This window comes from Orcinus orca, chromosome 15 (genome assembly GCF_937001465.1).
Source record: "Orcinus orca chromosome 15, mOrcOrc1.1, whole genome shotgun sequence".
Taxonomy (NCBI): Eukaryota; Metazoa; Chordata; class Mammalia; order Artiodactyla; family Delphinidae; genus Orcinus; species Orcinus orca.
In genome coordinates this window covers 42699734-42722579 of record NC_064573.1, presented here as the reverse complement: position 1 = coordinate 42722579, position 22846 = coordinate 42699734, and the positions used below count along the sequence as shown (strand labels likewise).

The window sequence follows — 22846 nt, the reverse complement described above, 5'->3', positions numbered from 1 at the left end:
GTGGTAAACTTTTTTTATGCAATATATGTCCATTTGGTAAGAAAACATGATATGTATATACATACACACAATCTGTATGAAGCATCAAATGAACAATTAGAGTGCAGTATCATGAATGGTAAGGTAGAAAACGTACCATTTTTAAGTGTACAATACAGTGGTATTAAGTACATTCATAACATTGTACAGCAATCACCACTATCTATTTCCAGAATTTTTTCATCATCCCAAACAGAAACTCTGTACCTGTTAAATTGTAACTTGCCGTTCCCCCACCCCCACCCCGACCCCTCTAGTAACCTGTATTCTACTTTATCTCTGAATTCTGTTCTACCTCATATAAATGGAATCATGTTATATTTGTTCTTTTGAAAGTCACATTACATTTAATCAATAATTTACAGATTAAATTCTATCGCATGAGACATCATTACAAATCTTGTAAGAAGTACCAAGATGAATATGGTGTTTCTTCTGTCATTCCCAACTTTCAGATCTCTCAAGATTCAGTAGGGAACAGGTAAGCAATATTTATTCTTATAGTTTTTATTTTTATAGTTAAAATGGAAACTTTGCAGAGACTGTATAAAGTGTTTTTGTGTATGTGTGGGTGTTTGTGTTTTTAAAGTAAATTGCCTTTGTCCTCATAAGTTTGTTTGATGCATGTAAAATGACATCTGGGAGATTGACTTTATGCTAGACTTAAGCTTATGTTATGTAAAAATCATTCTAAGAAACTTTACATGTCTGAATAAAAAGTAGATCTGTGAATTGAATGTTTTCCTTTGCAACTGAAATTACTTGAAAGCTAGAGAAAATCCCTTTCAGTAATGTACTTGCAAACTAGAATCCTTTTACTCTCTAAGAATAGAATTGTTTGAAATTTTTATTTTGATAAAATGTCATGTAAAAGTGAGATTTGGTACGATTAAATTTGTAGTTCTATTTTAGTCTCAATTCTTTTAAAGCTAGGTTTTGGCTTGATTTGTATCTTATTGTCTCAGGTTTATGTACATTAAACATTTTTATGAAATGTATTTTATGAATAAGAATGGCCAGAATGCACATGTGTGGTTTAAAAAATAGTGACAAAACAAATACCTAAGCCGGGTCAAAAATTATAACATTTTTCAGGACCTTATTTTTTTAAAAATAAGTTTATTTTATTTATTTATTTATTTTTGGCTGTGTTCGTTGCTGCACGCGGGCTTTCTCTAGTTGCTGTGAGTGGGGGCTGCTCTTTGTTGCAGTGCGTAGGCTTCTCATTGTGGTGGCTCCTTTCATTGTGGAGCATGGGCTCTAGGCACGTGGGCTTCAGTAGTTGCGGCTCACAGGCTCTAGAGCACAGGCTCAGTAGTTGTGGTGCACGGACTTAGTTGCTCTGCGGCCTATGGAATCTTCCCAGACCAGGGATCGAACCCATGTCCCCTGCATCGTCAGGCGGATTCTCAACCACTGTGCCACCAGGGAAGCTCCTTTCAGGACCTTAGAATCTCCTTGTGAGCCCATGCCAATTTGAACCCCATACTCCCAGAGGTAACCACTATCCTCTTTTTTGGGTTGTTCATTCTTTTGCTTTTCTTTATAGTATTACCACCCACGCATGTATCTCTAAACAATGAAGTGCTTAATTTTTAAAAACTCAGTAGCAAGCACACACCATTCTGTAAAGAAAGGCAGTATTGGCAGCATTATAGAAGGGCTCCCAGGAGGCGATATCTTAAGCAGAGTCTTTAAGATTTTATTTTAGTAGCATTTCATTTCACATGTTGCTAATTTTCAGTAATTTAACCACTCTTAGAAGCACTTATACTGTAGTAAGGCTTCTTCTCAACTCCTTAGTTGAAACTGTTCAGGTAAAGGTCTTTAGTAATTTTCTTATTTCCTGCTCTTTTAGGTTCTCGTTTTACTTGACTCAGTGTCTTTGGATGAAATTGGTCACTCTTATTTTGTGATTTTTAAAAAAATCCCCTTCGGTTCATCCTTTTTGGTTTTTTTATTTCTGTACTTCTGCTGTATTGAAATTACTCAACAATTTGTTATTAACCCAGTAGATTATTCTTAAGTGCAGGGATGGTGTTTGTCTTGTTCAACAATCTGTCTCTAGTTCTTAGCAAAGTTCCTAGTATATATGATGTGCACAGTCACTGCTTGTTAAATGACTCAGTTTTCTTCTCATGAGACATGCCTTCTTCCCTCTTACCTCTTACCCCCCAGATCTAATTGGTCATAGGTACTATTGATTTCTAACAGCAGTATTCCTCATCTGTGCTTTTCTTCTGCCCCTATTGTCACTTCCGTAGCTCAAGTCCCCATCATCTCTCACTTGAACTGTTGTAGTATTCTTTTAGTTGGTGGTCCTCCTTTAATCTGTCCTGTATACGATTGCCAAAGTGATATTTCAGAAGTGCAACTCTGACCTCTTTCTCCTTGTCCTTGTACCTACGCTTCTGTACCTTGTCAGTGACTTCCTGTGGCCTCATAGCTGTGTTTCTCCTCCTGGGTTCCACGGGCCAGTAAGGGCTCTGTGAACTGCTTAAACTGCCAATTTTTTGTGTGTACTATGTGTGCATTTTTCTGGAGAGAGAATGTCAAGATTCTCAAGGGGTTCCATGATCTAATTCAACAACTAGCTTAATAAGACAAAAATCCCTATTCTAAAGCCCTTTCTGATCTGGCACTTACCTTTCCGTTTAGCCTTTGTCTTTCTTGGCTACCCATATTGCATAATATGCCTTAGCCATGTTGAATTATTCCCACTGTATCCTGGCCATCCTTGAGAAGCAATATAACTTAGTCATTAAACATGAAGTCTTGGAGCCAGACTGCTGGGTACAAGGCTCTGTCATTTACTAATTGTATGACTTTGGCAAGAAACTGTACCTCAGTTTTCTCATCTGTTTAAAAAGGTAGTGGTGATACTATTAAACACCTCATTGGTGGGAGTCAATAAGTAGGTTAATAGAAGTAAAACATATTGAATAGCACCTTACTTGGTGAATGTTTGGGGGTTTTTGTTTGCTTTGTTGGTTTTTTTTTTTTTTTTTTCCTGCTGTGCAGCGCATCTTGCGGAATCTTAGTTGCCTGACCAGGGACTGAACCCGTGCCCTCGGCAGTGAAAGCACGGAGTCCTAACCGCTGGACCGCCAGGGAATTTCCTAAATGTTAGTTTTTAATTATCATCATCATCACCATCACTCCCTCACCTCCATACTTTCCCCACCATTCTAACCCACACTTTGCCAGCCAGTGGACTTTTTCTTCTCTTTGAAGACTTAGACCAAGTGTTAGATACTCTGAAGTCTTTCCTGTTTACTTGTCTGTTTTTTTTATCTAGTAGAATGGGCTTCCTAGTCTTATTCATGTTTATATCCTATGCAAAATTCTAGTTGCAATGGAAAAATTCAGTTTGTATATGAATTTCTAGTAAGGAAATTGTTGAAGGAAGGAAAAGATTTTTTAAAAAATGGTAGGAAATATAAGAAGCCAGAATGTATAGTCAGGGTCCTGGGAGGAAACAGATAATTATACTCAAATTAGATAATTTGAGGGGAATTTAGTGAAGGACTATTCTTTAATTTTTTATTTTTGTGTGTGAAGGGACTATTTGTAAGGAGTAGAGTATTGGGTGTACTATGTAAGCAGGGTATAGGAAGTCACAAGGAATAGTCATGTACTCTGGGTCTACTGAAAGCAGGGGAGGGGAGAAAGTAGACACCAGAATTGGAGAAAGAAAGCTATGTGGAGAGGGCAGTTGGAGAGAGATGCAACCAGTCAAGGCAGTTTTGCTGGGAAGGAGTCTGGAAAATAGGTATCCTAACCTTCCTCTTGTTCTTCCTCCAAATCTCCTACTGGGCTGAACCCATTTGGGAAGCAGAGAAGGGAACCTGTTAATGCAGGTTAGTTTCTCAGTACAAAGAGCATGGTGAAAAATGGAGGAGAGAAGATCTAGAGGGGCAAAAAATATACCCAGCACATAGGATTTCAGTTATTAGCTGAACATATTGTAATACTCTGTACACTGTGCTTCACAGCTTCCAAGTAGTACAAAGAGGAAAACATCCACTATGTTATTAATAGTGTCTATGATATTGTAGACATTCACAGAAAGATAGACAAGATGAAAAGGCAGAGGGCTATGTACCAGATGAAGGAACAAGATAAAACCCCAGAAAAACAACTAAATGAAGTGGAGATAGGCAACCTTCCAGAAAAAGAATTCAGAATAATGAGAGTGAAGATGATCCAGGACCTCGGATAAACAATGGAGGCAAAGATCGAGAAGATGAAAGAAATGTTTAACAAAGATCTAGAAGAATTAAAGAACAAACAGAGATGAACAGTACAATAACTGAAATGAAAAATACACTAGAAGGAATCAACAGCAGAATAACTGAGGCAGAAGAACAGGTAAGTGACCTGGAGGACAGAATGGTGGAATTCACTGCTGCAGAACAGAATAAAGAAAAAAGAATGAAAAGAAATGAAGACATCCTAAGAGACCTCTGGGACAACATTATACGCAACAACATTCGCATTATAGGGGTCCCAGAGGGAGAAGAGAGAGAGAAAGGACCTGAGAAAATGTTTGAAGAGATTATAGTCAAAAACTTCCCTAACATGGGAAAGGAAATAGCCACCCAAGACCAGGAAGCGCAGAGAGTCCTATACAGGATAAACCCAAGAAGAAACACGCCAAGACACATAGTAATCAAATTGGCAAAAATTAAAGACAAAGAAAAATTATTGAAAGCAGTAAGGGGAAAATGACAAATAACGTACAAGGGAACTCCCATAAGGTTAACAGCTGATTTCTCAGCAGAAACTGTACAAGCCAGAAGGGAGTGGCATGATATACTTAAAGTGATGAAAGGGAAGAACCTACAACCAAGAGTACTCTACCCAGCAAGGATCTCATTCGGATTCGATGGAGAAATCAAAAGCTCTACAGACAAGCAAAAGCTAAGAGAATTCAGCACCACCAAACCAGCTCTACAACAAATGCTAAAGGAACTTCTGTAAGTGGGAAACACAAGAGAAGAAAAGGACCTACAAAAACAAACCCAAAGCAATTAAGAAAAATGGTAATAGGAACATACATATCAATAATTACCTTAAACGTGAATGGATTAAATGCTCCAACCAAAAGACACAGGCTTGCTGAATGGATACAAAAACAAGACCCATATATATGCTGTCTTCAAGAGACCCACTTCAGACCTAGGGACACATACAGACTGAGAGTGAGGGGATGGAAAAAGATATTCCATGCAAAGGGAAATCAAAAGAAAGCTGGAGTAGCAATACTCATATCAGATAAAATAGACTTTAAAATAAAGAATGTTACAAGAGACAAGGAAGGACACTACATAATGATCAAGGGATCAATCCAAGAAGAAGGTATAACAATTATATATGCACCCAACATAGGAGCACCTTGATACATAAGGGAACTGCTAACAGCTCTAAAAGAGGAAATCGACAGTAAGACAATAATAGTGGGGGACTTTAACACCTCACTTACACCAATGGACAGATCATCCAAACAGAAAATTAATAAGGAAACACAAGCTTTAAAGGACACAATCGACCAGATAGATTTAATTGATATTTATAGGACATTCCATACAAAAATAGCAGATTACACTTCTCAAGTGCTCACGGAACATTCTGCAGGATAGATCACATCTTGGGTCACAAATCAAGCCTCAGTAAATTTAAGAAGATTGAAATCATATCAAGCATCTTTTCCGACAACAACGCCATGAGATTAGAAATCAATTACAGGGAAAAAACGTAAAAAACACAAACACATGGAGGCTAAACAATACGTTACTAAATAACCAAGAGATCACTAAAGAAATGAAAGAGGAAATCAAAAAATACCTAGAGACAAATGACAGTGAAAAGACGATGATCCAAAACCTATGGGATGCAGCAAAAGCAGTTCTAAGAGGGTAGTTTATAGCTATACAAGCCTACCTCAAGAAACAAGAAAAATCTCAAATAAATAATCTAACCTTACACCTAAAGGAACTAGAGAAAGAAGAACAAACAAAACCCAAAGTTAGCAGAAGGAAAGAAATCATAAAGATCAGATCAGAAATGAATGAAATAGAAACAAAACAGTAGCAAAGATCAATAAAACTAAAAGCTGGTTCTTTGAGAAGATAAACAAAATTGATAAGCCATTAGCCAGACTCATCAAGAAAAAGAGGGAGAGGACTCAATAAAATTAGAAATGAAAAAGGAGAAGTTACAACAGACATCGCAGAAATACAAAGCATCCTATGAGACTACTACAAGCAACTCTATGCCAATAAAATGGACAACCTGGAAGAAATTGACAAATTCTTTGAGAGGTATAACCTTCCAAGACTGAACCAGGATGAAATAGAAAATATGAACAGACCAATCACAAGTAACGAAATTGAAACTGTGATTAAAAATCTTCCAACAAACAAAAGGCCAGGACCAGTCACAGGTGAATTCTATCAAACATTTAGAGAAGAGCTAACACGCATCCTTCTCAAGCTCTTCCAAAAAATTACAGAGGAAGGAACACTCCCAAACTCATTGTATGAGACCACCATCACCCTGATACCAAAACCAGACAAAGATACTACAAAGAAAATTACAGACCGACATCACTGATATCACAGAAACTGAGACACAGATGTAGAGAACAAATGTATCGACACCAAGGGCTGAAAGCGGCAGGGGGGTGGCGGTGGGGGTGTGATGAATTGGGTGATTGGGATTGATACGTGTACACTGATGTGTATAAAATGGATGACTAATAAGAACCTGCTGTATAAAAAATAAATAAAAAATAAAGGTTTCATAAAAAAAATAAGTCTATGATATTGTAAACCAAATAGTTCTTAATGAGAAAGACAGCTTTTCCTGATAATAAAAGAGATTATACTGAAGTGCTTTGCCCATAGCTCCTCAAAAGAAGAAACTAACATAGTTTAAAAAATATTCAAAATAAACCCTTAGATCATTTAATCAATTCAGCATACATTTATTGTACCTTCTGAACTACTGGGCACACTACATGTTATTGAATATGCAGGGATGGATAAAACAGACATAATTTGCCTTTCCATCTGTGTAAGCAGTATAACTTCCAGTCGAGTCATCCAAAATAAACCAACACACGTTTCAGTCAGATCAGTCAGGGTAAAACTATTTACCATAAAGTAATAAATGTTGGTGAATGTTTAACAAAATTATTGCATTCGTATGGGGTAGTTTCTTATAATAATTATGTAGCAGTGCTAGTTATTTTACTAACACCATTTCTAGTTCATAACATAAAATTCTGTTTTTAACATGTAGGACTGTATCTTTCTGTTTTCTTTAGCTACTAGAAAGGAGAGAGGGAGGATGCATGTAATCATTAGATACCAGCACACATTTCTATTTTATCTTCCTTGGAAATTATTTGGTCTGTTTGCAGGTTTTTCCAACTAATCTTAACTCTTTGTAAACATTAATAACTGGATGTCAGTAAACCTATAACAGTTTAGTCCAAATACAACACTTCACAAAGACTGAAAGAATGAAATTTGCAAACAGTTTTATGTTTATAACAGTTTTCTCTCCAAGGTGTTGAACATTTTCAGTAGCTAAGTAACTATTAAGGAATCTGGTACAAGTATGAGATAAAATTTCCTTATTTATAGGCATTCATGATATATTCTGGATAATAATTCTTTATTACATGCAATACAAATATATTTACATTTTTTCCAAAGAATTAAAAAAATTTTTTTTGCTGTTTTCTGAAACGTGTAAGCATAGAACTGGAGATTTTTCTTCGCCTTTTAAAGACTGGAAATGAGGTACTCTAGTTAATTTTGAAAACTGCCTTAGGTAATACCACAATTTAATTTAGCATAAAATGGCATAGTCATGCATAGGTTTTTTGGGTTTTTTTCTCACCCCTCTTTATTATGATAAGAATATTTTACATGAGGTCTACTCTCTTAACAGATTTTTAAGTGTACAGTATAGTATTGTTATATACAGTATAGGCACAGTGTTGTACAGCAGATCTCTAGAACTTACCTTGCATAACTGAAATTTGTACATGTTGATTAGAAACTCTCATATCCCCGTCCTGTAGCTCCTGTTAGCCACCATTCTATTCTTGGCTTCTTTGAGTTTGAGTATTTTAGATACCTCATATAAGTGGAATCATGCATGTGACTGGCTTGTTTAACTTAGCATAATGGCCTCAAGGTTTATTTATGTTGTCACAGTTGCAGGACTTTCTTTTCTTTTAAAATTGAATAATATTCCGTTGCATATATATGCCGCATTTTCTTTATCCATTCATATCTTTTTTTCTTTATCCATTCACAAGATTGTTTCTATATCTTGGCTATTGTGAATAGAACTGCAGTGAACTTGGGAGTGCTGTTTCTTCAAGATTCTGATTCCAGTTCTTTTTGATAAATACCCTGAAGTGGGATTGCTGGATCATATGGTAGTTCTACTTTTTATTTTTTTGAGGAACTTCACTGTAACTGTTTTCCATAGCAGCTGCACCATTTTGCATTCTCACCAACAGTGTACAAAGGTTCCAGTTTCTCCACATCCTCACCAACACTTGTTGTCTTTTGTTTTTTTGATAATAGCTATCATAACAGCTATGAGGTGATATTTCATTGTGGTTTTGATTTGTATTTCCCTTATGATTAGTGGCATTGAGAATCTTTTCATATACGTGTTGGCCATTTGTATGTCATCTTTGGAGAAATCTCTATTTGTATTTTTAGCCCATTCTGTAATTGGGTCATTAGTTTCTTTGCTGTTGAGTTGTAGGAGTTCCTTATGTATTTTGGAGATTAACCCTCTGTCAGATACGTGGTTTCGAGATACTTTCTCCCATTACATATGTTGCCTTTCACTCTGTTGTTTCCTTTGCTATGCAGAAGCTTTTTAGTTTAATGCAGTCCCACTTGTCTGTTTTGGCTTTCATTGCCTGATTGCAAATATTTTTGATCAGTCTTTGGCTAGTCGTATTGTGTCTTTTGACATACGTAAGTATTATATTTATACTTTTATATATATTATATTTTCTTTATGTTTTTTGCTTTTTGTGTCATGCTTGAGAAATCCTTTCCCACATCATAAAGTTATAGAAGATATTTTCTTCTTTAACATTTTAAAGCTGTGCTTTTCACATTTATTTTGGATGTATAACATGAGGTAGGAAAAATTTTCCCCAAGTGATAACCATTTGTCCCAGTACCATTCATTGAGGAGTCCATTCTTTCCCCACTGATTTATAATGCCATTTTGGTCCTACACATCTCTATTCTGTTCTGTTGCTTCGTTTATTCCTCTAATACCATGCTATCTTAATTACTGTGGCTTTAACAATAGGTCTTAATATCATGTAGGGAAAGTTCTCCCTCTTGTTTTACCTAGAAAATTGTTTCTGTTATTCTTGGTCCTTTGCTATTCCATATGAATTTTAGGATCAGACTTGAGTTTTCTAAAAATTCCTGTAGAGATTGTGATCGGAAGCATTATAAAGGTTGAATTTATTGAAATCATAGATTAATTTGGAGAGAATTGACATCATATGATACTCATTTTTCCCACCCAATTTCCCACCTGTTTATCTCTTCCATTAAAAAAAAAAAAAATTCAGTAAAAGAAGTCCATTTAGAGCACACATAAATATGTTCTAGTATATCTTTTCCTAGTAAAACCTTACCGTTTTTTTTTTTTTTTTTTTTTTTTCGGTACGTGGGCCTCACACTGTTGTGGCCTCTCCCGTTGCGGAGTACAGGCTCCGGACGTGCAGGCCCAGCGGCCATGGTTCACGGGCCCAGCTGCTCCACGGCATGTGGGATCTTCCCGGACCGGGGCACGAACCCGTGTCCCCTGCATCTGCAGGCAGACTCTCAATCACTGCACCACCAGGGAAGCCCCTAAAACCTTACAGTTTTTGTTGCTGTACAAATGGATCTTTTTTCCTGTTTTATAATCTAAGTGGTTATTACTAGTGAGTAGGAATATTAAGGATTTTTATGTTAATCTTTCATTTAGCAGCTTTGCTGATTTATTAGTTCTAATAGTTCTAAATAATTTACCTGTAGATTCTTTTGGATTTATTATGTAGAAAATTATTTGGTTTGTCAATGCAGTTTTTGTCTCTTACTGCTTCATTTTGTACTTGATTTATTGCATTAACTAGGGCCTCTATCCAGTATTAAATAGAAGGCACCTGTTTTTCCTTGATTTTAGTGGGAATGCATCTAAAATTTTATTATTATGGATGGTGTTCACTACAGTTTTTTTAACATATTCTTTATCTGTTCTATGATGCTATCATCCTGAATTTAAGATTTCTCCATTGAATGGTTCTTACTCAAATCAGAATCTTGTATGCAGTTAAAAAAATGTATACATCTGACTTCATTCCCAGATACTCTGCTATCTAGAGTTTAGGGATTTGTACTTTTAAAAGCATTGTGGGTGATGAGAGGTTTTTTTGTTTTTGTTTCCATTCTGGAGGTTGAATTTTAGTGAATGGTTTCTACATCAGATGAAATAAATGATCATATGTTTTTTAAATTGATAGTATGGTTGTCAGTAATAGATTTTCTATTGTTGAACTCATTCATACATTTCTAGAATAAATGAGTAGGTTCCCAGTAATAGCCCTGGGCATGATACAGGATGATCAGGAAGGACTAGAATGATGATAACAATAATAATGGAAAATAGAGAATTGTAAAAGTAGGTGGAAAGGAGAAAACATTTAAAAAGGGCATTAACTTTGATATTAAAATGCTTTAAATCAGGAGTTTTGTGATTGCATACCCCACCAGTGAAAAAAATTGAGCATGTACTCTGAGTATGTGTGTGTTTATTTTAAAACTATGCATGTGTTTTATAGTACTGATACTTTACGCATAACACATGCAAAATTTAAGTGAGATAAAGATGAAAAAGTTACTTTAAAAATAAGTTTGCTTTATTTAATGGTATAAAATATTTTCATTCTTAAAGTTTTATTACTGTTTTTATTGAAAACAATGTGGTTGACTATGATTTCTAAAATTTCTTAAAATCTTGGTTTAATACAGTGACAGTAATTTAAAGATTTCGATTAAATTCACTTTACTTTGATACTTGGTCTTGATGACTATCACGGCTGAAAAGATACCTACAACACACAATACAGATCCAAATGGAAGAGTATGTCATAGGTTGAGATTCCTATATTTTTCAGTCCCATTTGGTAAATATTGAAAGGGCTTTTGTTGAAATTTTCCATAGTCTCTGATTATGTTATAGTTGTTCTTACAAACGAATTGGAAGTTTTTATATTTTATTAGGGCATGTTCAAAACCCAATGATTATCTTTATTTGGAAGATTTAAAAACAGTTTAGAAAAATCTGTTACCAAGTTTAAATGTATAGATATGAGATTTTTAAAAAATAGGTGACATACTGTTTTTGGTAAAGTCATAACATCCCTTTGACACATGCACTGTCCGTAGTTTGAATTTATTTTGAAAAGCAGTTTTTAGTCTCCACATTGTTAGAATACCACCTTTACCTGCAAAGACAGATTAATAACTGGTAAAAAGATGCAAAATAGTGGTTTAATAGTCTCCTATTTGGGCAGGGAAGCTTTCTTGCAGAGAATGTGTGTGGAGACACAACAGTATTTTCACAGAAGGGAAATGACTGTCATTGGAGAACATCTGTTAGGTAGATGATACAGTATTGCTTGTCCTTTTGTAAAAGAAAAATGAAAAGTCAGTTTTCTAAGTTTCACAACAGTTTTGTGGTCCACTACCTATCTCATTTTTATTTTAATGTTTCTGCTATTGAAAGGCCTTGTTTTTATAAAATTGACTACATTGATGAAATTCTGTAATGCATGACTGACAGTCCTCATGGAATGCCCACTTTTCTCTCAGGATTTCTCTGATACCGCATAAGACACATGACTCTGGCATGGGGTCCCAGTGAGGACATCAAGTTATTCTGTATATTAAATGTTGGAAAGCCTAGTTCCTTTTTGGAAAATATAAACATAATGAACATTCAAATATTTTTTCTTAACCTACTCCATTTAGGAGTTGTAGCATCATTTTGGATGCTACAACCTTAAACTATATCCTAGTTACAAGTCAAGAAGTTCACAAATTCTTGATTCTACCCCAGCATTCAAAAACTAACTAGTCCAGGTAGAGGTAGGGGAGTCTCTTAATTTGAAAGTCTAAAGGACCTGGGGAAATGTTCATGCTATGGATTTAAGACAATTCTGCAAAATACTATATTCTCTATACTTTTGTAACTATGCCTAAATTAATTTTTAAAGGACCTCATAAGCAGTCTTATCAGAATTTATTTGAAAAGTAATTAATGCCATAATTATATCATAGTTCAGAACTATTTGAAGTTTAGGCTTTTCAAACAAATTCAGACTGGTTGTCTTCATTAGCAGTTAATGAATCTGTGTTGTGCTTTATTACTTGAAGTATTAACTTCTCCCCCTCCCCCCCATGCCTCTTAAGTAATAGGAGTGAAACATCCACATCTGATAACACAGAAACGTATCAAGAGAATACAAGGTAAGCTTTTGAATTTCTATTATTTTAGTAAATAATACCTATCACTTTGTAATAATGGATTTTTAAATTAAAAAAATTTAAATTCAGTTAAATCATCAGACATAATGCATAAGTTAGCAGTTTAGAGATAAATGATGCAGTTGCTTTTACAGGTCACATTAAATTAGAAGCGTGTAGCTCTCCTCTTTCACTGTGGTCAGATTTCTTCCATGCATAATTTAGGCAGAGTTGTCAATACTGAACTGTCCCTTGCTGAAATTGAGATATTAAAACCCAGTGATGGCCTGATCCTCAGAATATTTTGAAATGTTGATCATTCTGATGGCTGATGCTTTTGTTTTTCACTTTTCCTATGAATTTTGTATGTTAGAGTCTTAGAACTAGGATAAATTAAAGATACACCATATGGATGTAAGTCTTTTAAAAGTTTTAATTTCCTAGATATGGTGTTTCCATACGGGGACACCATGGGATATTTAGAATTTTCAAGGGACGTACAGTGACATCTATTAGTTACAGGAATGACTAAGTTGTTTGAATCTAACTACTTTAATAAATGAGACAGCTAGGTTTGTTATTATTTTTGTTTAGGCCTCTTGTAGAGGCACCATGAAAAAATTTCCTAGACACTAAGGGTACTGTAAACTGAGATTGTTTAGGAATATCTATTGTAGATTATTTATTGAAAACATAGTTTTTTAAAAGTGAGACAATCTTTGATTAGTCTATAATTATAACTTTTAAAGAAAGAAATAATAATTGGTCAAAAAATAGGAGCTCATCATTTTTACGTTATGATTTCAAATTCAGTATGCTGCATTTAAAATTGTTTTATAGTTCTTCTGGGCATCCCACCTTTAAGTGTCCCTTGTGTCAAGAATCAAATTTTACCAGACAGCGTTTACTGGATCACTGTAATAGTAATCACCTATTTCAGATAGTTCCTGTGGTAAGTATGTATGTTTAAGACAGTCTTCTGTTTAAGGTATGCTGTCCCATTTATTTCACTTCATTTGTACAAGGGAAAGTGGTTTAAATTTTGTGGGGCATTGTCAGTAAGGTATATTTTGTCAACAAAGGATTGATGACTGTGAAGCAAAATGAGATATTTAAAATCCCAGTAACTAACTTATAAAAAGACGTATGCTTAATTGTGAGGGTAATGTACGAAAATAGCCTGGAAAAGAGTGAAATAAGGAAGGGTGAACTGAGGATTCATTACCAAGCAGTAGCATTGTAAATTGTATCCTTGCAGAATGTAGTATATGAGTGCATAAAGCAAGAAAGGAAAAGAATCATACTTTCTTTTTGATGCATACATATCTTTTTTTTTTACATCTTTATTGGAGTATAATTGCTTTACAGCGGTGTGTTAACTTCTGCTTTATAACAAAGTGAATCAGTTATACGTATACATATGTTCCCATATCTCTTCCCTCTTGCGTCTCCCTCCCTCCCACCCTCCCTATCCCTCCCCTCCAGGCGGTCACAAAGCACCGAGCTGATCTCCCTGTGCTATGCGGCTGCTTCCCACTAGCTATCTATTTTATGTTTGGTAGTGTATGCCTCTCTCTCTCGCTTTGTCACAGCTTACCCTTCCCCCTCCCCATATCCTCAAGTCCATTCTCTAGTAGGTCTGTGTTTTTATTCCTGTCTTACCCCTAGGTTCTTCATGACATTTTTTTTCTTAAATTCCATATATATGTGTTAGCATACGGTATTTGTCTCTCTCTTTCTGACTTACTTCACTCTGTATGACAGACTCTAGGTCCATCCACCTCATTACAAATAGCTCAATTTCGTTTCTTTTTATGGCTGAGTAATATTCCATTGTATATATGTGCCACATCTTCTTTATCCATTCATCTGATGATGGGCACTTAGGTTGTTTCCATCTCCGGGATATTGTAAACAGAGCTGCAATGAACATTTTGGTACATGACTCTTTTTGAATTATGGTTTTCTCAGGGTATATGCCCAGTAGTGGGATTGCTCGGTCATATGGTAGTTCTATTTGTAGTTTTTTAAGGAACCTCCATACTGTTCTCCACAGTGGCTGTACCAATTCACATTCCCACCAGCAGTGCAAGAGTGTTCCCTTTTCTCCACACCCTCTCCCGCATTTATTGTTTGCAGATTTTTTGATGATGGCCATTCTGACTGGTGTGAGATGATATCTCATTGTAGTTTTGATTTGCATTTCTCTAATGATTAATGATGTTGAGCATTCTTTCATGTGTTTGTTGACAGTCTGTATATCTTCTTTGGAGAAATGTCTATTTAGGTATTCTGCCCATTTTTGGATTGGGTTGTTTTTTTGTTCTGAGCTGCATGAGCTGCTTATAAATTTTGGAGATTAATCCTTTGTCAGTTGCTTCATTTGCAAATATTTTCTCCCATTCTGAGGGTTGTCTTTTGGTCTTATTTATGGTTTCCTTTGCTGTGCAAAAGCTTTGAAGTTTCATTAGGTCCCATTTGTTTATTTTTGTTTTTATTTCCATTTCTCTAGGAGGTGGGTCAAAAAGGATCTTGCTGTGATTTATGTCATAGAGTGTCCTGCCTATGTTTTCCTCTAAGAGTTTGATAGTTTCTGGCCTTAAATTTAAGTCTTTAATCCATTTTGAGTTTATTTTTGTGTATGGTGTTAGGGAGTGATCTCATCTCATACTTTTACATGTACCTGTCCAGTTTTCCCAGCACCACTTATTGAAGAGACTGTCCTTTCTCCACTGTACATTCCTGCCTCCTTTATCAAAGATAAGGTGACCATATGTGCGTGGGTTTACCTCTGGGCTTTCTATCCTGTTCCATTGATCTATCTTTCTGTTTTTGTGCCAGTACCATACTGTCTTGATTACTGTAGCTTTGTAGTATAGTCTGAAGTCAGGGAGCCTGATTCCTCCAGCTCTGTTTTTCGTTCTCAAGATTGCTTTGGCTATTCGGGGTCTTTTGTGTTTCCATACAAACTGTGGAATTTTTTGTTCTAGTTCTGTGAAAAATGCCAGTGGTAGTTTGATAGGGATTGCATTGAATCTGTAGATTGCTTTGGGTAGTAGTCATTTTCACAATGTTGATTCTTCCAATCCAGGAACATGGTATATCTGTCCATCTATTTGTATCATCTTTAATATCTTTCATCAGTGTCTTATAATTTTCTGCATACAAATCTTTCGTCTCCTTAGGTAGGTTTATCCCTAGATATTTTATTCTTTTTGTTGCAATGGTAAATGGGAGTGTTTTCTTGATTTCACTTTCAGATTTTTCATCATTAGTGTATAGGAATGCCAGAGATTTCTGTGCATTAATTTTGTATCCTGCTACTTTACCAAATTCATTGATAAGCTCTAGTAGTTTTCTGGTAGCATCTTTAGGATTCTCTATGTATAGTATGATGTCATCTGCAAACAGTGGCAGCTTTACTTCTTCTTTTCCGATTTGGATTCCTTTTATTTCCTTTTCTTCTCTGATTGCTGTGGCTAAAACTTCCAAAACTATGTTGAATAAGAGTGGTGAGAGTGGGCAACCTTGTCTTGTTCCTGATCTTAGTGGAAATGCATTCAGTTTTTCACCATTGAGGATGATGTTGGCTGTGGGTTTGTCATATATGGCCTTTATTATGTTGAGGAAAGTTCCCTCTATGCCTACTCTCTGCAGGGTTTTTATCATAAATGGGTGTTGAATTTTTCGAAAGCTTTCTCTGCATCGAATGAGATGATCATATGGTTTTTCTCCTTCAATTTGTTAATATGGTGTATCATGTTGTTTGATTTGCATATATTGAAGAATCCTTGCATTCCTGGGGTAACCCCACTTGATCATGGTGTATGATCCTTTTAATGTGCTGTTGGATTCTGTTTGCTAGTATTTTGTTGAGGATTTTTGCATCTGTGTTCATCAGTGATATTGGCCTGTAGTTTTCTTTCTTTGTGACATCCTTGTCTGGTTTTGGTATCAAGGTGATGGTGGCCTCGTAGAATGAGTTTGAGAGTGTTCCTCCCTCTGGAAGAGTTTGAGAAGGATAGGTGTTAGCTCTTCTCTAAATGTTTGATAGAATTCGCCTGTGAAGCCATCTGGTCCTGGGCTTTTGTTTGTTGGAAGATTTTTAATCACAGTTTCAATTTCAGTGCTTGTGATTGGTCTGTTCATATTTTCTATTTCTTCCTGATTCAATCTTGGCAGGTTGTGCATTTCTAAGAATTTGTCCATTTCTTCCAGGTTGTCTGTTTTATTGGCATAGAGTTGCTCGTAGTAATCTCTCATGATCTTTTGTATTTTTGCAGTGTCAGTTGTTACTTCTCCTTTTTCATTTCTAATTCTATTGATTTGAGTCTTCTCCCTTTTTTTCTTGATGAGTCTGGCTAATGGTTTATCAATTTTGTTTATCTTCTCAACCAGCTTTTAGTTTTATTGATCTTTGCTATCGTTTCCTTCATTTCTTTTTCATTTATTTCTGATCTGATTTTTATGATTTCTATCCTTCTGCTAACTTTGGGGTTTTTTTTGTTCTCCTTTCTCTAATTGCTTTAGGTACAAGGTTAGGTTGTTTATTCGAGATGTTTCCTGTTTCTTTTTTTTTTTTTTTTTCCTGTTTCTTAAGGTAGGATTGTCTTGCTATAAACTTCCCTCTTAGAACTGCTTTTGCTGCCTCCCGTATGTTTTGGGTCGTCGTGTCTCCATTGTCATTTGTTTCTTGGTATTTTTTTATTTCCTCTTTGATTTCTTCAGTGATCACTTTGTTATTAAGTAGTGTATTGTTTAGCCTCCATGTGATGCATACATATCTTTTTGATGCCATTTTGAGGGTGTGTATGAGAGTGGTGAGACCTTTTTTGATGAGTGAAGGAGAATAGAGCAGAGTGCAGGATTCCAACATTGTGTTAATGGTTCTACAGCTCCACATTTGGAGCATGAGTTTCAATTTCAACTGTATATCAAACAGGAGAAACTGAGCTGGAAGAGATACTTACCATTTTGATATGTAAATATTTTCTTCAGAAATTAGAAGGAAAATGTATCAAAAGATAAAATAAGGATTGTGGATACATCTTAGCAGTTTTACAAAAAGTTGTGGAAGAGTATGCCCCAGTATGCCCTTAAAGTCTTGGGTAGTGCTAAGGGAGATACCCCCCCTACTTTGCTCATTAGGAGAGGGTCTGTTACTGTTAAGTAAACAGATACAGTGCCAAAGACATTTCCTGGGGAAAATCTCATATTTAAGAGATTTCATTTGTTTTATATTGCATTAGTGAATTTTTGTTTCTGCATTATATTCAACATAGCACAAACTTTGTCTATAGTCCAGTTACTAAAGTTCTGTTTTGTTTCATTTCAGTCTGTAATCCATTCACTTTTTAAGATGTACTTACTTCACTTGAAACCTTAAGGATACAATTTAAGGCTTCCTTTGCTTTCATCTTACTTATAAATGAAATTAAACTAATAATAATAATTATGTCACAGTTATTGTGTGGCTCTAATGAGATTACATACTGGTTACTGGTAATTATTATTACAGTTGGTTAAGGCTGGATGTGGTGTTGCTGTTAAAACAGTAGAATAATCAGATTTAAGTAATAGAATATGTTAGATCTCTCTTTTTATTGTGTTGTGTTGGATTAGTGTAATTTATCTAAGGTAATTTGGTCTAGAAATAATCTAGTCATGAAATTTGGCCCTTAGAAATGCTTTTCATGTAGATTTTTTTGTAACATGTTTTAATACTTTCAATAATGTTGTTTGGTTATTTTCATTATTTTTTATTTGAAATACTGTGTTTTTTATAGACATGTCCTATTTGTGTGTCTCTTCCTTGGGGAGATCCTAGCCAGATTACTAGAAATTTCGTTAGTCATCTAAATCAAAGACATCAGTTTGATTATGGAGAATTTGTGGTAAGTGAGTTTTTCAAGATTAAGAAAATACCATTTAAATATTGAAGTTAAATTAACTTTTTCAATCTAGACTTTGAGTTTTGAGGCAAGATGTATCATACTGGATGGTTATAGAGCAAGTTCTGTTGTTTTTATGATAATATAGGTGAATTTTGGTTTGTAGAAGTGGTGAAAGTTGAATTTACTGTCCACCTTCTATATTAGAGAGATAATTAATAGAGGAAGAGCAAACCCCCAGATTAACAAAATGATGATATATATGAAAACTGTCTAGATTTAAGGAAAATTATACTTGCTAGAAAAGTAAAATTGGTATGACAGATGGAGGATGTATTTCTTGTGTAGTGTAAGTAGCTTGTTAAACTCATAATAGATTTCTTTTATCTGCACGTGAGACACATTCTTTTTAAAAATGAGGGAGCTTATTTATGTAAAGCCAGGTTGAATGGCAGATTCTGGCCTTAGTTCACTGCTTTAACAGAGTGCATGAGGGAAGTTATATAATGTAAAAATGGATCCCCAGAGCAAAGCATGAGGTTAATTTCTACTTCCCAAATGTGTCTTGATAGTTACAAAAAAAAAATTAGATGACTTTCATTTTATTAATTGTGAAATTGCATTTTATTCATCTTCAATGAATTAAAACCTTATCTAATTCAAGATTCAGCCTGACAAAGAATGGTTCATACTTGTTTTCCAGTTTATGTAATAAGCACAGACGTGCAATTCTGAGAATGGCATGAACAGAATTTCCATTTCTTCTGCCCTCCAGTGTTGAAATTATGTCATTCTTGATATATATATTTTTTATTTTGTGTAATTTGCATTTTTTAGTCACACTGTATAAAAATATATATGTAATACTATTTCAAATATATGTAAAATTCAAGTGTACTCTGATAATTTTAGTAGTTTTATGAAGTAATTATAGGTTATTCTTAAATTCTCAGTGTAAGAAAGGTTACTGCATCTGGAGAACTATGTGTTTGGAAAAACAAAAATTTATTTTGTGAACTGCTTTTGATCTAATTGTCAGACTGTTTCACCTTGCCACAGAAGAACATGTAATTTTAATGATTTGAGATTGTCAAATGGAGGCCTATTTTAAAGCAAGTCCATAGACCATAATTGAAAGGAAATAGAATTTTTCAAGTTGAGTAGTAGTATAATCAGACTGAGTGAACTGTAGTTTTTACCTTTATGTTATGATTAAGATGATGTTAATTCAACTGTCTTAATGTAATGTGTTTATTTTCTTTAAAATGAATATACCTTCCAACATTGGCATTCTTTTCTAGAGATGACAGAAAATTTATGATTGTGGGTTACCCTTAACTATACTACTTTCAATTAATAACTTATCATAAAACACTGTAATTCTCAAATTTCATTGTCTGCTGATCATCTGTTATTTATCAATTATTCCTAAATAATTGTAACTGAATTTTTTAATTAAAAGTTTAGGTATTTAGTGCTTATATTTTAAAGAAGTATATGGTGTAACATAAACTGTTTCAAGTATGTATGTGTATCAAGATGTGTAATGTATTGGACTAAGTATTGAGTATGTTTTTCCTATTGACATGTTAATGTTACTGTTTTTAGAATCTTCAGCTAGATGAGGAAACCCAATATCAAACTGCTGTTGAAGAATCTTTTCAGGTAAACGTCTGAAGGCTGTAGACGTCTCTGCATCTTTGTACCTGCAAGTGCCATCTTTAAGGAGAAAACTACATGAAGTCACCGTTTCAATAACTTGATGTGCATATTAATAAAAGTAATTCAGTCTATTGATTTAGTTTTTAATTGAAAAAGGTGGGCCATCTAAAAACTTCATTCTCTTGATAAGTTAAAAGATAAAAGTTAGGACATTATCTTTAAAAGCATTAAAAGGATTATATTTCATTAATGTAATGGTGAAAAGGGAATCCCTGTTGTACTTATCTTTTTATATTACATATTGAATTTTTCCTTGCTTTTGAAATTTGGTGCAGTTCCTCCCATTGACATTATTGTACACAGGTAACAGAGTACCAAATTGTGAAAGATGAGATTGATATAAACCTAACAAATCTGAGCCAGTTATTTGAGTTGCAGAATGGAGACTTGAAGTGCTAAATGAAACAATCCAAAGGAAACTTTTTTAAATACAGATTCTAGCAGAGGAATTCAACTATTATAAGAAAATTGTATTTATATAACGTTTAGTATTTTTGAAGACTAGTGAGATTTCTTTACTAATTTTGACTCTTTAAAAAGTGAAAGCTCGTTGTATAGATATTTCCTTTTTGCTGTTAGAAGGAAATATCAAGAGAAAAATTTATTTCTTTGGTGGGCAGTTGGTAATTTCATATCTTGTTTGTTTGGCTGACTAATTTGTAAGCCTAAAGTACAGTAAGCTGAATTACAGCTCTTTGGCCTCAGAATTTTCAATAGCAGAATTGCTGATTAGCTAAGATGAAACTTTTATTAGAAACTTTCAGTTGGTGATATTACATTCTATATATATATTTAAATGAGAGGTTTGACTTCGTCTCAGTTTAGAAATTTGTTCAAATCTAAAGATGTATATGCATATATACATACACTTTTGTATGTGTATATACACATATATGCATGCAGTTTGTCAGGTTATATACAGAATTTCTATTAAGATTTTAAAAATGCACAAGCAATATGGGATCAAAGTATTTATCTGATTTGATTAAAATTTTGTATGTCACCAAATTTTTAAAGTAACAGTCAAATGCTAAGTTATCTACTTGGCTACTATTACACCTTAAAAATGAGTTTACACACCTACACAATTACCTGTTTATATGGTGCTCATTTGTTATCTTAAGGTAATGTGGGACTATAGTAGTGAGGTGGATTCTACCAGCCACTCTGTTTCACTACATTTTAGTCAAAAACTGGGTTTGTTCTTAGTATTCATTAATGAGAATCATAAAATAACTTGTACTAGAAGGCCCAAATCACAGAATAAAAGATGAAGAGTGGATTAGCTGACATTCCATACTAATACATTGTTGATGCTTTCTTTAAAATAAATAACTCAAAAGAACATAAAAGAAAGTCTCAGAAGTAGTTTGCTGCTAATATATACATATATTGTATAAAAGGGTATATTTTGATTTTGTTAAAATCCTTGTTGACTTTTCTACAGTGAACATTTTTTTAACTTGATTTAATAAAAATGTTAATTTTGGAAGTGGAGTTTTGTAAAAACCTTTTTCAGTCAAACAGTAATTTATGGGTAGTAATAACAATCACCAAAAAAGCCATACCTGTTAACATATGCCTTGGTTGTGTCATTCGAAAGAGTGATGTTTACTATGTGCTTGAACATTTCTCTGCGGTTACATGAGTGTAATTGTAAGAATAGCTGTTTAACAAACTCTTTTCTAAAAAAACTTTTGACCATGGGTTTTTCCAGTTTAAGCAATAACTTTAGTACTTTCTTTCAAAATTTAGTACTTCCAGTATGTCAAGTTAAACCATTCTGGGATTTGAGAACTTCTTTAAAGGAAAATTGTAGAGATCATCTTGATGAAATTGTGTTTTGAAGTTTGTGGGTTAGTTAAATATCATTTATAGTCTGGTGTGTCTTTCACATAAGTTTTTTTCGTAAGGAAAATATTGACTTTATTTGCTTTTATCTGGGAGCTCCTCAGTATGGAAATGTTTGTTTAAAACCTCCCTTCCTTTTGTCAGTGGATTAGGAATAGGGATTGGCTTTACAGATACACAGTTTAAATTCATGAGACAGTCCTTGTTTTTAACGTGCATATAGCTGAGTCAGGATAAGGGAGGAAACTGTATTGATACTCTACCTAAATTTCAGAATACCACTTACAGGCCTCAACAAATTACAGTTTATGTTGTTAAACAGTCTTATTTGAGATGTATTGCTTTATTTTTCAATTAAACGTGGTTTTCTCCTACTTGTGTGTCTCATTAAAATTTTGTCTAGAGGCAAACATGATAACATTTAACTCTCATAACTCACCCTGGAAGACATGTAGGAGATGACCCATTATTTTGCACTTAAAAAAGTGGATAGGAGAAAGATACCACATGCTGATACTATATGTTGGGTTTACCTTTACAAACCTATTTTATCTTTATTTTCAAATGTTAATCAACTTATAAAGCTATTTTATCAAGTGTTCACACAGCAGGATTTTCAGACCATGCTAGCAACCAGACAGAAAGCTAGTTAACTGGTTAACAGACAGTTTTAAATGGAAAAGTTACCCTTAAATAAGGTATCAGGGTTCTAAGAATATATTGCCAAATACTATGTCACATACTTGTTGCATGTTTAGCAAGTATTAATTA

The 22846-nt window shown here is 34.4% G+C and overlaps 1 protein-coding gene across 2 annotated transcripts in view; it reads left to right on the top strand.

Annotated features, from left to right (window-relative positions):
- RNF138 (ring finger protein 138) overlaps positions 1–22449 on the top strand; it is a 43906-nt gene extending 21457 nt beyond the window's left edge. For both annotated transcript variants that reach the window (XM_004273714.3, XM_049697992.1), the window contains 5 exons: positions 405–520; positions 12558–12614; positions 13452–13563; positions 18398–18505; positions 20111–22449. In XM_004273714.3, the coding sequence (XP_004273762.1) occupies positions 405–520; positions 12558–12614; positions 13452–13563; positions 18398–18505; positions 20111–20179 (462 nt within the window). In that variant the 3' untranslated portion in view covers positions 20180–22449. The remainder of the gene's footprint in view (positions 1–404; positions 521–12557; positions 12615–13451; positions 13564–18397; positions 18506–20110) is intronic.
- Positions 22450–22846: the final 397 nt, after the last annotated feature.